The sequence below is a fragment of the Benincasa hispida genome, chromosome 5 (genome assembly GCF_027475165.1).
Source record: "Benincasa hispida cultivar pf3 chromosome 5, pf3_genome.v1.1, whole genome shotgun sequence".
Lineage (NCBI taxonomy): Eukaryota > Viridiplantae > Streptophyta > Magnoliopsida > Cucurbitales > Cucurbitaceae > Benincasa > Benincasa hispida.
In genome coordinates this window covers 68841164-68859643 of record NC_143482.1, presented here as the reverse complement: position 1 = coordinate 68859643, position 18480 = coordinate 68841164, and the positions used below count along the sequence as shown (strand labels likewise).

The 18480-nt window shown below is 36.0% G+C and overlaps 1 protein-coding gene across 1 annotated transcript; it reads right to left on the bottom strand.

Annotated features, from left to right (window-relative positions):
• Positions 1-761: 761 nt before the first annotated feature.
• LOC150036379 (uncharacterized) lies at positions 762-1118 on the bottom strand. The gene has a single exon (XM_090313654.1). The coding sequence runs from the start codon at positions 1116-1118 to the stop codon at positions 762-764; it is 357 nt and encodes a 118-aa protein (XP_090169780.1).
• Positions 1119-18480: the final 17362 nt, after the last annotated feature.

The window sequence follows — 18480 nt, the reverse complement described above, 5'->3', positions numbered from 1 at the left end:
AACAGAGATCCTGAGCTGAACACCTGTCCTCCTTTATTAAAGGGCTATTGATGTTGCTGATGCGTTTGTTGAAATGTAGGCGGCGGTCCATTCCTTTGCTGATGGTTCGCCCCTGGGTGGTGCTCTTGATGATTTCCTCCTGTCCAAGAAAAATTTCGATGGTTTCTCCATCCAGGGTTATATGTATTAGAGAATGGGCTGTCTTTGATGAAGCATACTGACTGAGGGTTTTGTGGACATTCAGCATAGGAGTGAGGATCTCCACAACCCACACAGCTAACCATGGGCTGCCCAAACACCTCTATCTGATTCACCTTTTTCTGATTTGATGCATTTCCCAGCGTTATGTTTTGCAGAAGGCTGGTCATCGTAGCCATTTGAGCAGAAAGTGTGGCTATTGCGTTGGCATCAATAGAATTAAAGTTCTGAGATCTCTTCTTCCTATCAGCTCTTCCATCATTCATATCATCCACCTATTCCATATTGTGTTTAGCAATGTGATCTAGTATCTCTTTAGCCTCAGTGTAAGATTTGTCCATAAGTTCACCAGCTTCTGCTGCATCTGTTGCCATCTGCGATGCTCTATTCAGTCCTCCATAAAATGTCTCCATTTGGATAGTTAGAGGTAGTCCATGGTTCGAGCAAGTCTTGACCAAGCCCTTAAAATGCTCTCATGAGATGCTTAAGGTCTCAGCATCTTCTTGTTCAAAGTTCATAATCTCTCGACGCCTCTTCGCGTTGGTGGTAGGTGGGAAGTATTTTTACATAAATTTTTCCACCAACTTCTCCCAGGTGGTGATTTCACCAGGCTCTAGTGAGCTCACCCATTTTTTTGCGTCATCACGCAAAGAATAGGGAAACAAGGACAACTTAATCGCCTTTGGGGTGATTCCAGGAATCACAAATGAATTACACGTTTCCAGGAAATGCTTCATGTGGGTAAGAGGATCTTCACCATGACCACCCCCAAATTGTTCAGCAGAATGGAGCATTTGAAGCATAACAGATTTCATCTCGAACCTGGTTCCATCCGGTGTTGGGTATATGATTCCTGGAGAGAAATCATACAGTACAAGGGATGCGTACTTCCTTATGAGACGCGTGCTGCTATTCGCCATCCGGATTGGATTCTGTGTAGCATGAGCTAGTTGCTAATTTGCCTGTTCTTCCGCCATTGCTTGTTGCCTGTTCTGTTTTCTGAGAAATTGCTGCCTCAACCTTCGACGACGGTTAGATCGGTTCCTACGTCGGAAGGTCCTTTCAATCTCAGGGTCGTATCTGAATTTAGGAATGCTCTCCCTGCCCATAAACGTTCACAAGCTTAGGCGTAGCTTGTAATACTCTCTTGACCGAAGTGTTCCTACAACAGATACAAACAAAATTTCTGATTAGTTTTATTTCTGAATCCCCGGCAACGGCGCCAAAAACTTGTTGTTTCTATCGTGATTTGCTCTAGGAGTGTATTGTGTAAAATAAATCGGAGAAATAAGTTCCAAGTATAAGTGATGTGTTTATGCTTCGATGTGTTTAAGTAAATGTAACGCGTTGAGGCGTTAGGTATTTGCAGCATAACGTACACAACTCCTTCTAATGACGTTCAAGTTTTCCTAAACTAGACCCAAGTATAAATCTAATTTAGGTTCCTGGTAAGTCCAGGGTCGAACTCAGGGATTCAGTTAACCAAACGCAGACCTTGCGTTGTATCTACTCTAGGGGTTTTCCTAAATAAATGTGAGAAATATGTTATTTACACTATATTGCTGTGCCTTTGCAAGAGATGTAAAAGAGTTGAGTGGTGAATGATGGATCATGCAGAAATGGAATTTAAGGTAAATGGACGCGTCGGTCTAAGATGAGTGTACACAACTAGGATGTGATATGGATGAAATGGAATGATTTTCTTATCTTTTGTTTATGCGTCAAACTTCATTCAACATTTCTCAACGCGAATGACATACAAAGCATATCTCTAGGATGCATGCGTCTAACACAAAATGCAATAGACACCAGTAAGTCTACCTCTAGCTGTACTAGGTGTCTTACTTAATGCAGTTTAGTTATTCTTTCGAATAATCTAAGTTAAAAGGTTGTTACCAATTTGTTAAGTTGGATTGAGCTTTAGAATGAAGTTGTGCATAAAGTATTAATGCATTCAACATAAACAAGAAATAAACAATGGCAAGTATGATGGATCAAACATATGAATTTTATAAAGAAACAGAGAGTCTTTACAAAAGAAATATTTAATCAAATGGAATGAAGTGATAAATGAGAAGAAAGAAACTGAGTCAAGCTAAAGAATACAATCTCTTGTATTTATTTGGCCCAATCTCGTTGTGTACAATCACTTGTTTAGGAATTGGATGGAGTATCTTTCTCAAGAGTAGCTTCCTCCGCTCCCTGACTGGCAGTGGTGGTGGTTCTCAACCCTTCTGATCATCTAGCACCACAGCACAGGCTCTATAGAACTAAAACTATGACTAAAATATACAGAGAGTAAGGATCTTGATAATTTTCGAACTCTTTAACTTTGGAGGGACTTCATCTATTTATAGGCATTGGTCACATCCACTTGGTGAATGGGCAGCATTAAAGTCCATATCCTGGTTAGCATTAAAGTCCATGCCCTGATTAGTTGCCTGACTCTCGGAAGCTTTTCAGACGCCGCCTGCTGCAGGTGCCCATACTTGCAAGTGGTGATGTGACACAATCAGCCTGGAGCAATGAATCTTCTCTGCATTGAACTCCCTCAGACGCATGGCCCATGTGTTAGATCTTTTCCTACGACACTTGTCTAATGTATTAGTGTTAATTCTTGCATTGAAATTTTGTAATACAATGCGTTAGTGCCGTAATATTTGGTAACAAAACTTCTTTTGCATGAGTTTGCTAATGTTTGAATAAATCCATGTGTTTCTTCTAAAAATGAGGAGAATCTATCATTAAAAACCTTAGTTGTTCCAACTTAAGAGCAAAAGTAACTTGTATTTCTACAAGTTATCAATCTCCACATACATATTTAAGCTACATAAAATAACCTAGGATCTTAGTTTATTGGATCAAATCATTGCACGTAAAATAACAATTATTAATAACAATTTGTTTACAGAAGTTTACAAGATACGAGAATAGAAGAGATTTAAGACACCAATCCCAACATTTTTGTCCACAAATATAACCAATCAACAGTAAGTTGACCATTCACGAATTGCTCATAGTTATAAGTGGGTCAAATTACCATTTTATCTCTGTAGTTACATCTAACTCCTTAAGTACCATTGATCCCTCTGATGAGCAAATAGTTTATAGTTCAACTATAAACTAACCCCTCTCGGGCCAATAAAAGCGTGAGGCTTCATTGTTCAAGACCCGAAATTAGCTATTAAGGGAGCAATTCATCTACTTTCCCTAAAGACAGGAGAAGTGAACTCCATCTTGTGTAGCCGTGTTGTAGGATCGGTATGGCAATTCTAGAGGGGTGAATGGTGTTTAATAAAACTAATTTAAAACTTTCTACTAATGTGGGCCCAATTAAACAAATTAACAAATTTGCTAACAAGTAATTTAAACAATAAATTCATGCAAATGAATTCAGCTCAAAATAATTAAGAAGTTAATAATACTACTTTAAAGTACCCAAATTGATTCTTATAACAAGATTAATAATGGATATAGAAATTCAAGAACAACCAATCAAAATAATCCAATATGAACAATTAACTTCAAGAACAAAAATTGCAAATAATTTCAGGCAATAAAATATAATAACAAATTAATTATAAAATTAAATAGGAGAGGGATAGAAAAATTGACACTGAGAATTTTATAGTGGTTCAGCATAATCGGCCTACATCCACTTCCCAAGCTCCTCTTGGGTATGTCACTACGAACTTGACTCTTTCCACGACTTAGAGTTGAATCGCTACAATGTTCTTTGTTTGGAAGTAAGAACAAACCCGATCCTTTCCACGATTGAGAATCAAACCGTTACAATCACTCTTTTTTAGGGATAAAAAACAACCCTTACAATGAATTTAGAAATGAAGAGAAATATGAGAAAAACTCTCTCGAAGAGTAGATTTAAAAATTTAACACTCGATGGATCAATCCTCACAACATAAAATATCTCTCTCAAAAAGAAGATGAAAAGAAGAAAGTTAAAGCTTAGAGAGAGAAAAACAATGGTGGCTCAATGAGTTTTGGAGGATTGAAAATAATAAAAATTGTTGTTAAAATTTGGAAAATATGAAGTGTTTAAAAAGAGAGGAAAGTTAGTGAAAATTACATTCAATTTGGGCCATTGGATGTTGGAAAAGAAAAATCAATGGTGGAGATTTTAAACTCAACTAGCCATTAGAAAAACAAAAAAATATATATCTTTTAAAACCCAACAAAAAGTACATGGCCACCATGTGTCCAAAACTAACCATTAGACAAAAACATAAAATAATATTAAATTCATTTAGAAAAAACAATCAAATCAAAAGCTCACCCTGTGTCACTTTCCTATTGTTCCAAGTGACACCTTTCAATTCTCCACTTTGATGAGAAAAATTATGTCATGTCATTACTTTGGGATTTTTTCTTTAAGATTGTTTTAGCCATATCTTCTTTGATTGAGGTCTGATTTAGGTAATTCAAATTGCATTGGAACCGTTATTCCAAGCTCTACATAATGGACACTTCAAAACACTCAAATTGTTAATAAATAAAAATAGGTTTGTAATCATCAAAATATTAATTAATTAATTAATTAAAATGGATTAATTTTAGGCCAAAAAGCTAACATGTGTTACCAACTTTCCACCTTGACAAATCCAAAAAATGGTAGGCTTATTGAGTCGAAAAAATGGGCTACTCTCACCTATACAGATCAAAGATTTGCCCTCATAGACAGAAGTTCACAACTTACTCAGGATTAAGGTCAAGTCACCTATGGTCATCCTAGTGAAATGTTACTCTCTTCAAGTAATGGCGTTAAAAAAAGAAACCAATCATTTCGTGGTTTGGTCTTATACAAACTCTTTATACAGGATATCCCCACTCACATATCTCCACATAAATGATATGGATCCTACCATTTGTAACTCTTACAACTCTTGTAACATTTACAAAATGGGCCGTATTTGTAGTGTCACTAGGATAAGGCACACAACCTTATCTATATACTGCAGACATTTTGGGTTATTACTTGAACACGATCCGCTTGTATGTCTACTACATATAGTTCAAGCTGTATTAAATAATCTTGGATTAATTTATAGGATTGAGTAAATGCAATCTAAATATTGAATAAAATACATCTTATTTTACTAAATATATAATTTGTATTTACAAATAACAAACTAAGAGATCCATGAGATTTAGGACACTAAATCCAACATTCTTAACAAACAAAACTTGTGCGCTAGAAGGCAAAGCCTTAGGGTTGTGAAAAAATCGTCAAACAATTTTTTCCTCTCTAACTTTGATTATTTCAACTTTACTAGAGTCATTTCTACAAGAAGCCTCGGGAACGGGAGTTATTCCCAACAGTCCACCTCCCGAACTAGTGGTAAAAGTAACGGGGTTTGAATCTCAACAGAAGTGTGTGATCACTTTCTTTGATTTCCTGAAACAATTAAAAAACAAATAAACAAGAAAAAGTTAAGAACTATATTATTGTCGATACGTGATGCAGCAAAATCTCTTCATGAAACTGGTCGTCTCCTTTTTTAATTCTTCTAATTCCACGAGGTCTTCCTTGCTATGACTCTGGTAAGGATCTGGCTTGTGGGAACCGCTTCTTGAAAGAATAGAGAGAATAGGGAAGAAGAATTTTCTTAGAATTTTTCTAAGAAAATTAAGAGAGTTTCTAGAGGGGGGTTTTAGAGTAATCATAAAGATTATTCTAGTAGAGAGTGTGCTCTGAGTGCTCCCAAGGGCCCTATTTATAGAACTCTATGAGTTACTCCTAATCCTATTGGGACAACCCAGAGATTTTAGGTTAAATATTTAATAATATCAAATATTAATAAATACCTACTCAAATAATATCTCATATTAAATGGTTTAAAATATTTAAATCATATTTAAATATTTTTTCTCTGCAAGATCTTTAATTTGAATCTCATCCAAATCAAGTAATTACTATTTGAATCCAATTCAAATATATTAGTTAATTCTCCCTTTATTTATTTGATTAAAATCTAATTTAAATTAAATAAGCTATTTATATGGATCTTATCCAATAGTTATTATCTGAATCTCATTCAAATAAATTATATATTAATCATATCCAATACAAAAATTTGAACACTTCAAATTTTCTTTGAATCATAATTGATTCTTGTTGGTCCGTGGTAAGCTAGCAATAAGGAAAACCTTGTTGGTCCTTGTTGGTTCATACCAATTGAATGATCCAAGATTAATTAATTAAATTTTTTAAATTAAATTTAATTAAATTAACCTTCATTCATTAACTACAAGGAAAACCACTATAGTCCCAGAGTTGAACTCTTATGCACTGTAGGATAAGTTGTGCCATGGATAAAATCAATATAAGCAAGTTGATCCTTCACAAGTTGTTTATAATTATAGCTGGTCAAAATGTCTGTTTTACCCCTGTAATTACATCTCCTTAAGTTTCACTGATTCTTCTAATGAACAGTTTGTTTATGGTCCAACCATAAACTAAGTCCATCATGAGCCAATGAGGGAGCGTGATTTCTTTGTTCAAGACTCGAAATCAACACTTAAGGGAACTGGTCATCTACCTACCCTATATGGGAAGGAGTGAATTTCATATTGTGAAGTTATGTTCCTAACTCCCCACTTAGTCAAGTCCCAAAATGGTAGGCTTATTAAGTTAGTAACTCAGGTCACTTTCACCCATGCAAATCAAAGGATCAATTAATGGATTTATCAAGAGAGATTAAATATTTTGCTGTTCAGTCTTATACAAACTTTTTGTATAGAATACCCTCACTCACATGTCTCCATTTGAACTATTTGGATCAAACCATTTGTAACTATTACAAATTGGGTCGTATATATAGTGTCACTAGGATAAGGCACCCTCCTATACATATACTATAGACCTTTAGGTTATTTTTTGAACATGATTCACTCATATATCCAATGCATACATTTTCAAGATTTCATACATTAGCCTTTGATTTTTTAGTTTATTGGATAATGTTATGCAAAAGAAGTAATTAACGCAAAATAAAATAACAACGTATTTTATGAATTTGTAAATAGTTTGTCTACAAAACTACGAGTTTTAGGGCATAAACCCCAACAAAAAGAAAACATTAACCTTCTTAACCTTAACACTCGTATCACTTATACTTTACTTGGAGAAAATTACTTTCCCTTATTAATCAAATTGCTAGCTTCATTAGTTTTTGTTCTAATTTGTGCTCAAAATTAAATATCTTAAATCTTGCTAATACCTTCAATGGTTTTTCCTCAACAAAGCCTTATCCTCCATTTCAATAGTTTTTAGCAACTATTGTTAGCAAACATCTTCATATAAAATATTATTTTCTCAAACTCCTCGACAAATCTAAGGAAGAAGCTTATCAAATCACCCTTCCAACGCTTAACGATCCATCCTTAATCTTTTATCTTGAGAAGGAAATTTTCATGCTAGCACTGAGTTCCATGACCAACAACCAAAGCAAGCTAGCTTTTCAAACAACATATACTAAGGTCCAAAGTTGTAAGTAATAACAAATTTGTTTATACCAATGTGATACATGAAAGCACACATGTTGAGTAATAATATAATTAAAACAGGCCTTAGTCGAGTATCATCCACAGAGAATTGATTTTCAATTCTTTTAGCTATTTAGAGATCATTCTAATTTTATCTAGGACACCAAACTGTGATAAGAACTAATCTAAACTAAACCTATGAAAGCAAATAAACTGTAACAAACAAGGGGATACTAGGCAGAAACACATTTTAGGGTAATGACTTCATTAGTGGATTGACTAAATTAATTAACTCTTAGATTTATTAAATGCCAATTATAAACCTAGAAGTCTAGGATCCAAGTATCCTCTTTCAAGCTTAACCCTTTCTAATACCTAACATTAATTTATTATCATTCGATCAATTAATTAGATGCAACATTAAGTTCCTTCATTATCAATTTTTTTAATCTCTTATCACTTTCGTGCATACTTGAATAACACAGCCTAACATGCTAGATTTAACTTAAAATCCTCTCTTAAGTAAGAAATCAGGTAAATATCATCCAATTGCTCTAAAGCATGCTAACATAGTCCATGCATTAATCAAACCCACGGACGAATTAAATCAATTTGTAACAACAAAAAGCTACACAAAACCCCTAAGAAGTATGAACTCAATCATTCGTGCATATGATGCATACATAAACCATCCATACTACATTCAAATACAGAAAAATCAAAGACTAAGAAGGAAAAAGAAACAAGTCAAGCTTTTAACTGTCGTCCTTAAACTTAGGATCACTCTTCAATTATCTCTTTGATCATCAATCTCTCTGATACTTTAAGCATTGGGAATTTCCTAAAATTCGCAGTTCGTACATTTCGTGATAAACATTCTATTTATCAATAAAATATTATTGACTATTTTATTCAATAAAATTGTTGATATTGCATTCTATTAGGAAAATCCAATAACAAATCCATGGCTATAGTATGAATACTTTAACTTTATGTGGTGACATAAATAGGATCAAGTTATAGTATATAGCCTAAAGGTCTATAAGTATATGGATGAAATTGAGTATCTTATCCTGGTAACACTATTGGATGCGACCCATTTTATATGCTGATACAAAGATGTGATCCACAGATCATTCATGTAGAGACATGTGAGTGGAGACATCCTATACAATGAGTTTCCATAATACTGGACCTCGAAATAGTCACTTTTCTTTATAATGATCGTTTACTGTTAAAACTGACTATTTCAAACAAAAATGACCTAGGGCAACTTGATCTTAATCCTGAGCTAACTATGAACTCCTATTTATTCGGGATTATACTTTGATCTACATAGGTGAGAGTAGTCCAACAACACTACTCAATAAGCCACTTATTTTGGGGATAAGTCTGGATAGATAGCTGAGGACATAGCCGTGCAAGATGGAATTCACTCCTACCCGTCTTAGGGTTAGTAGATAGGTTGTTATTTTAAGTGCTGATTCCTGGTCTCGAACGACGGGGCCCCACCCTCTTTTGGTAGAGAGGGATATAATTCATAAGTGGTATTACGAATCAGTTGTTCAATAGAGGGTCAGTGAGAGCTTAAGGAACAAGATATATTTACAGGGGTAACGGTAATTTTGACCCAGCTTTAAATACGAACGATTTGTGAAGGATCGACTTGCCAATTATGGTTAAAATGGATAGAAATATATCTACAGTGAGGAAAGTGCAACTATCGAGCTATAGTGGTATGTCTTAATAGTTAATGAATAGTAATTAATTCGGTTTAAAGAGTTTAACCAATTAATTACAAATCGAACTCATGATCTGTAAGTCCATTAGGTCCTTCTACTAGCTCGTAAATTGGATTAATAAATTGAATATTAATGGATGAAATTTGAAATTAAGGTTATGAATTTGAAACGTTCCAATTCAATTTAGGGTTTCAATTAATTGTATACGACAATTGGAACCTTTAATTTTATTGAAAATTAAACGAAATTGGAGAATCAATTAATATTTAAATTATGATTTAAATATTAATTATATGAAATTGATTCATAAAAGTGGAATTGATATTTTGTTAATTTAATATTAAGATAATGGTCTAATTAAAATTAGTTTTATTTAAAATTAATTAATTATAAAAAAACCAATATTTAAATAAATTAGTTTATTTAAATATATTTTTTTATTTAAAAATAAATTTGATTGATTTATAAAAATAATTTTTTAATTGATTGAGCAAAGTGGGATTTTCCAAGAATTGGAAAACCCATATGATGCCAAGCACATAGCTAAAAAAAATTCCATTTTGATTCTCTCTTAAATGTTGAAGTAGGAGCTGGCCTACATGCACTCATCTCCCTACATGAAAATGAGCCTATAATTTAAAGCTTAAGGCTAAGAAGTGGGGAGGCATGTTGTGTTTTTGAACTAGACTTCTGCCGAAGTATAAACCCTCTCCCCTCTCTCAAATTCATCCAAATTCAGCTCAATTTGAGTGCTTCCACCACACAATCCTCCTTGATATTAGTAGAGAAGATCTTAGGGGTAGTCTAATTGAAGATTCAAGCTCAAATTCGTGGATATCCTGCTGAATTCGTAGAGGTTTCTTCAAAGGTTATGAGTAGCATGTTTTGAACTTAAAGTAAGAGTAGTCAGAGGGCTTATTGATTTTGAATTCTTCCGTTGCTTGTTATCTAAATCCTTCACCAAGTTGCTGCCTCTGTCCATAAACTGGATTTAATTGTCCTCGTTGATGCCCTAATCAAACCTCCCTTTGACAACACGCCATGATGATGTAGCCAAAATTGAGAATCATTAAGGTATATTAAAACCCAAAGAAAGATAAAAGCTAAAAACTAATACTGTATATGGATAAAGGGCGAAAAATTGAAGAAAATGATTGGTCATATGTCTAAAATAGTCTCCTAGTTCAAAAGTCATTACCTTATTACAAGCTATGAATTTTATAGTAGCATGACGACACTGCGATGTTGTCTTTTTTTCAGCTTATGGAGTGTGGTGCTAGGTCTTTAAGGGTATTTTTGTCATTCAGTTACCTTCGAGCCCAGTTGATCTGGGTAACCCCTAATACTCAGTTTTAGTCTTTTTTGCACCCAAATCATCCTGGAGTTTCTTTAGCATGATATTCGTCCATGCCTTTTTCAGCATTTTCCACCCATTTTCATGCCCCAGGTCAAACTTTGACCTTCCTAAGGAATATTTCCATCATTTGCACTCTAGTTAGTCTGTTCCAGTTTGAACCGCTTATTCCTACAAATTAGACAAATAAAGCATTAACGAACATATTTAGGCAATAAAACTAACCAAAATCTGACCATAAGAAAGCATGTTTCAAGTGCTTTTTACAATACCAAAGGCTCATAAACGCCCAAATCCTATCTTAGAAATCCAAACCAAACTTTTATACTCCTAGTCTCAAAAAATTAATTTTCTTATGCCAAGTCACTGTGAAGGCTTGAATTACGTTACCAATAATATCAAGCCATGTTTTTTCTTGGCAATTCATGGTGGAGGCTTGATTCGTTTTATGCCCTATGCCTAAGATTTTGGACTATTGGGTCGATCAAATATTTTAGGGCCTTTCGTCTAGTTATGATTTGAGCCGACCCTTTTAACGAATCTATTTTTGCAAAATGTCCCGCCCTTTTTTAAGGAACTCTTATCAAAGAGTACCTCTGAGCGGAAGCGAGATCGTTCCAAACTCATTATGATAAAATTAATGCATTCACAATCAAATAGAATAGATATGCAATATTCAACAAATTACCAGCATGCTTTGAAATTAAATAACAAGAGAACAAGAAACATACCAGTTAAAGAACCCCTTTTCATAGAAAACTCGTTCTCTTCAAATGAACTGCTCCTCTTGCTCTCACTGAGAAGGTCCAAGTGGACCCTTGGTATTCTCGGTGTGAGAATCCAGGAGGTGTGGGCTCTGTTGGATTTGGTAGAGGGAAGGAGGAAGAGAAGAACATATACTATGACCAAGCAAGTGGGAGAAGGCAGGAGTCTATCGTATAGACGATGCTTGATCATTTAAAAAGAGGTACATGATCATTTAGTAAATAGGCCACGGTCGAATAGACGATCGTTTAGGAAAGAGCTAGATGATCGTTTAGTAAGCTGCACGCTTGTATACGATCGTGTAGAAACGTTGAGCTATCGTGTAATCTCTCGGTTTGCTATGCGATAGGCAATATACACCAAAACGTGAGCGAATGGCTGATCTCTTACAAAATGAAAACGATTTTCATTTTATTCTTCAGTTACGAAAACTGAAAGCAACCTCCCACTATCACACGGTTACGGAGAAAATGCCGCCACAATTATCCTATAATTGTCCAAAAATAAATAATAAATATAATCATATTATATTCATTAACCTATGGATTAATATCACATCAAATGCAACATATGAACCATAGTCATTTCTCCTCCACTAGATATAAATCATATTTATATCAATTTCCTCCAAATAATGTATCTCATACATAATGTCAATTATATCATATATAATTAACCAGTTCAATCATATCATATATAATCGAACTCCCTCTTGTCAATTGAACACTTTAAACTGACCCAAAAATTGATTCTCAACTTGAATCTATTGAGCTACCAAAGGGACCTTACGAACCTATGGCTCGAAGCTCCAACGATACATGAATAGCTGACTAAACTCTTTAGCCACGGGATCCACCATCCGTTAACTGCCAGACATTCCACTAAAGACCAACAACTGCACTCTTTTTACCACAGATATATTTCTGTGTCCATCGGATATAACCAATCAACAGTACAATAACCCTTCACAGATGCTCGTAAGTACAGCTGGGCCAATTTATCGTTTTTCTCCTGTAGTTACATCTAACTCCTTAAGTACCACCGATCCCTCTAATGAACAATACAACATAGTCCTATTATTTGTGGACCCTCTCGAGCCATGGGAATGTGTATAGGGCCACATCGTTCAAGCCCCAAAATCAACCCGTAAGGAAGCAATCTATCTACTTACCCCTACTTTAGGGAAGAAGTGAATTCCATCTTGTGTAGCTGAGTTCCCAGCTCCTGAATTAGACGAATCCCCAAAGTGGTATGTTTGAGTCGGCGATCTGGCCACTTGCATCCATGCAAATCAAAGGACTGTCCTTAAAAGCAGAAGTTCCCAACTCACTCAGGATTGAGGTCATGTTACCTATGGTCATCCTAGTGAAGTGAAGTCTCTGTCATGAACGATGTTATATAACGAGACTATAACATTTTATGGTTTGGTCTTAAACAAACTCTTTGTATAGGATGCCTGCGCTCGCATATCCTCACATGAATGATCAGGATCAGACCATCTCTAGCAAGTCACAACACTTGTAACTATTCTAAAAAGTGGGTCGTATCCGTAACGTTACTAGGATAAGGTTTCCCTCCTATATCCATATACTATAGACCATTTTGGTTATCACTTAAGACATGATCCACTTGTATGTCTCCACATACATGCTTAAGTTACAAATGACAACCAGAGATCTTGTTTATTGGTTTGTGGTAAAGCAAATAAAACATCAAATGTTCATAGAATAAAATGAAGAAAATATCATATATTATACATCACAAGCGTTTGTTCAAAACTATATTTACAAACTATAGAACACAAGAGTTTAGTGTATCATCCACAACACTTGACTCTGAATTTTTTTTCCATATGAAATGGAAGATAAAATCTCTAACTTTCAAGGGAGAAAGTGCATGTCAATTACTGTCGAACTAAACTCCCTGTGGTTCTGTTAAGGCATAAGGGTGAAACTCTACCGTTTTCACTTGTTGTATCAATATGGTGTCGTCTGGTATTCTCTCATTTCTGTTATTATTGTGATTCTCTGTCACATGGGCTAAGACGCGTGGCTCTTTTCTATTTGCTGTATATTTTACCCTCCTCTGTATTTTGTGTATTTATACCCCCAAAAAGGGTTGAATAATATCATTGAATCATTTTGAGCCTATCTAGAATTATTACATTTCCTTTTATAATTCTCTGTTGCTATCAGAGCCTCTTTAGGACAAATGCCATAGGTGATGAAACTCTCACCACACCTTCGTCGAGCAATGTTGTAGCTGCGACCTCCTCATCTATTGTGACCCCTGGTGCCAATGTTGTCAGCACCTCTTTTGGGTGTTCTCTCAGCATAATTCTCTCAGTGAAGCTTGGTGAGAAGAACTATCTCCTCTGGCATGGAATGGTCTTTGCAATCTTGCGTCGACGGAGAGTTGATGGGTACGTTATTGGAACTAAACCAAAACCCCCAGAATTTCTTGAGTCTCAGAGCGGGGGAGAAAAAATTGATATGACATCGAATCCTCAGTTTGAGGAATGGACCACAGTAGATCAAGCTTTATCTGGATGGCTATTCGGGTTAATGACCCCTGCTGTAGTAGCTGATGTGGTGAACTTTACCACTTTCAGAGAAGTGTGGCAAGCTCTGGAATAAGTGTATGGAGCCACGAGCAAGGCACGAATCAACCAACTGAGAGGTATTCTTCAAAACACAAATAAAGGGAGCACAAGAATTTTTGACTATCTAGTGATCATGAAACAAGCCTTTGAAAATCATGGAGCACGGATGGCCTTCTCTAACCTGATGTCCTATGTCCTATGTCTTAGCGGGACTTGATGCTGATTACATTGCCATTTTCTGCACCATTAGGATATTAACTCTTGGCAAGAACTTCACTCTACTCTTGTTACTTTTGAAGGGACCCTAGCTCGTTTTTCTCCAAGCCCAATCATTGGAGAGTTGCAAGCTGACCCATCGACAAATTTATCTTACTACAAGCATTCATCTAAACCTCGATAAGAACTGAATCAGCAGCACCACTTCCAACAGAATCGTGGTGGAAATAGCCAATTCAATGGAGGAAGGACCAATAACAGAGGAAAAGACCGTGGAAATGGAAATGGGGGTCATAATGGTGGAAGAGGTTCTAAACAAACTGTCAGCTCTGTGGAAAATATGGGCATCCAACTCCTTGTTACCAACGTTTTGATGAAAAGTTCAACAATCCTTTCAACCAAGGAAACAGCAGCAGTGAGACCTCAGCGTATGTTGCAACACCAAAGGTCCTGAATGATAAGAGTTGGCTTGTTGATAGCGGAGCCACTGCTTATATCATTGCTGATGCTGGTAATCTGAATGTGAAGGTGCCCTATAATGGTAATGACTCTTTAATTGTAGGTGATGGTACTAAACTTAATATTCTGCATACTGGCGATAGCAATATCATAAATTCTTCTGGAACTGAAATCCACCTAAAAAATGTTCTACATGTTGCTCTTATTACAAGGAATTCGAATAGTATCTCTAAACTCACTACTGATAATAATATGTATGTTGAATTTCACCCAACTTTCTATCTTGTGAAGGACAAGGAGTCAAGGAAGGTGGTGTTGCACGGAACCCTTAAAAACGGCCTCTATCAACATAAGCTTCCATCCAGTGAGTCCTAAACCTTCACCTTGATGTCTCCCTTCAATCCAAAACAAGCTCACTATGTCTCCTCTTCCATGTCTTCACCTCTTTATTTTAAATCCTCTACTACTTTCAATAATGTTATGTCATGTAAGATGCCTAAATCTGTTTGGCATCAAAATTTGGGTTAGCGTCTGATCGTGTTGTTTCCAAATCTTAAAATCATGTAATCTGCATGCTTCTGTTAATGAAAAGAACCATTTTTGTGAATCATGTCAACAAGGAAAGTCTTATGCTCTTCCTTGTACTCTCTTAAATTCACAAGCCACACAACCTCTTGAACTTGTCCACTGTGATCTCTGGGACCTTCCCCTGTTGTTTCTACTTCAGTTTTCCATTATTACATTAGTTTTGTTGATAATCACAGCCGATTCACCACATTTTTCCTTTAAAATCCAAAGGAGAAGCTCCATCTGCTTTTCTAAACTGTAACAATCTTGTAGAAAATCAGATTGATCTCAAAATCAAAACTCTACAAAGTGACTGGGGAGGTGAGTTTCGCTCACTCTCTTCTATCTTGACACAACATGGCATTTCTTTTAGGCACCCATGTCCTCACACAAGTCAACAAAATGGTATTGTTGAGCGTAAACATCGACATATTGTTGAGACGGGTCTCACTTTTCTAGCTCAAGCATCAATGTCTCTTAGATTTTGGTGGGATGCTTTTTTATCAGCCGTATATATCATTAATCATCTTCCAACTCCTATCCTCCAAAATAATTCACCCTGGGAACAAATTCATAAGAAGACGCCTGACTATACCTTTCCTTGAGTGTTTGGTTCAACATGTTTTCCTTGCTTGTGTCCCTATCAATCTCATAAATTCCAATTTCGTAGTACAAAGTGTGTGTTCCTTGGCTATAGTGAGTCCTATAAAGATTACAAATGCTTAAGTCCCAGTGATCATCTATATATTTCCAGGCGTGTGATTTTTAATGAACATTCTTTCCTTTCAAAGATTATTTTCTTACGTCTGCAACTCAAAGTACAAAACATGATACTGTACTATCTCTTCTTCCTTTTCCTTCCTCATCTATCATACCTCAACCAGTAAATTCTTCCCCCTACCTCTTGAGCCAAGTGTTGCACCATCCTCTCCTAACTTCACTATCTCTACCTCATCGCTATGGGTGTCTCTCCTTCTATTGAGACTTCTCCAGGTACTTCTCTAATGCTTAAGGTTAATCAATTTCCTATTGACAACACTGTTGCTATTGAAGATCATTCTGCTAAATCTATTACTGAAGAACATACTCCTGTCCCTGCTCTAATTATATCATCTCTGTTGGGGTTGATGCCCTAAATCTCGTAGGGCCCAGTAGTTTATAAACATGTATATGAAAAAACGTTTGTGATGTAATAGTATGAGATATTTTCTTCATTATTGTCTTTGAAATATGAGATATTTTAGTGCATTAACCACAAACCAATAAACTAAGATCCCTAGCTATCATTATAACTTAAGCATGTATGTAATGACATACAAGTGGATCATGCTTTAAGTGATAACCTAAATGGTCTGTAGTTAGATAAAGAAGGGAAACCTTATCCTGTTGACACTATGAGTGTGGCCTGCTTGTAGATGTTGCAAGTGCTCTAAAGTGCTACAAATGGTCTGATCCTGACCATTTATGTATTAGACATCCGAGCGGGGATGCTCTATACAAAAGAGTTTGTATAAGACTGGACCACGAAATGTTTAGTCTCATTATATAATACTGTTCATGACAGAGTCTTTGATTTTACTAGGATGACCATAGGTAACATGACCTTAATCCTGAGTGAGTTGGGAACTTCTACCTATGAGGGTGGTCCTTTGATTTGTATGAATGCGAGTGGCCTGAGAAGGATAACTCAAACCTACCACTTTAAGGATTCGTCTGATTGGGGAGTGATGCTTGAATTTTATGAAGTGAAAATTATGGATGATATGTGTTGGTGGATTGCGATGTGCATTCAAGTTTTCCCAGAGGAATCCAAATGTATATTCCTTTGAGTTCCTTAGTAAGTCTAGGGTCGAACTATGGATGCGTTCATACCTTGCGATCATGCAACATGCATACAATAGTAAACCACCTCTCGGTGTGAATGCCACAGCTTCTAAGGCTAAAACGCATGCGATAAATATGCAATAAGTCTACAGGGTTTACACATAAACCTCCATCTCTATTTATGCGATGACAACATGACATTCACACAAATATGCGACCACATAATATCATTCCTATTCCTAGGATGCATGCGATAGTTGACAAATAGAGCTTATCTCTAAGTCCCCATCTCTTGTTTATTCAAGCCTAATCTTGCTCTTTCGAGTCCAGATTCTAACCTAGCTCTCTCGAGACATTAGGTTCTTTCTTTAGATTCTCTCTCGAGTAACTCTAAAGGGGTATTTTGCACAACATAAAACAAGACAATCTCAAGCAATGAACTTCCTAGATCATGTTAGCTTAGTTCCTCTCAACCCATTCAACTAGTTTAGCTACTCATGCATATTAAGAGAGTGAGCAGATGTAGAAATAGAACTTTCATTGAATAGATATAAGATGAAGTACAGAATAATAATGCAAGTATAGTAAAGAGCCTAGAGCAATTTCTTGCTGCCAGGCATTACACTATTTCTACTCGTGCTCTAAAGATATTCTCGCTTTCGTAAGAGTCAGTCCGCTCTCTACTCTTACACCCCAAGGTTCTCTCTCGAACTGCCTTGGACAATCTCTGGTGTCACCACTCTTCTCTTGCTCCACTGTAAAATGGAAAAGAAAACTATGAACAGAGGTATGAACTTGTAATGGTGATGAGGTAATCGACTGCTTAACCTCTTCTCTGAAGAATGCACTTGGTATTTATAGGGCATCAAAGGTAAAAGGTGGCTTCTCTCTTTCCTAGTTGTACAGATGGGACAACTTTAATTACTGACTGATCCACCGGATAATTGTCATCGATAAAGCTGGATGTACTTTGTGACCGTTATCGGCTGTCAACTTAATTTCGATCCGACTGCTGTCAACTTTCTGTCCCATCGATTTTAATTGTCCTTTTGTCCGGATGTGTCCACCATGTTGCGATGATTCTTCTTGGGTGAATGTTTGCGAGCACGATCAATGCAAAGTTTTGCGGTGAAGTTGCGCTCGACCAATGTATTCCTATGATCGCATTCTTTGCATTGTGTTAATGCATTATTCTGCACAAAAATATAAAGATCAACTGCTCTAATGCATTGGACGCACGCGACCGCAAT

What these genes read in the sequence shown, in the direction of transcription:
- LOC150036379 (XM_090313654.1), bottom strand. Translation starts at nt 1,118, where the DNA reads ATGGCGAATAGCAGCACGCGTCTCATAAGGAAGTACGCATCCCTTGTA.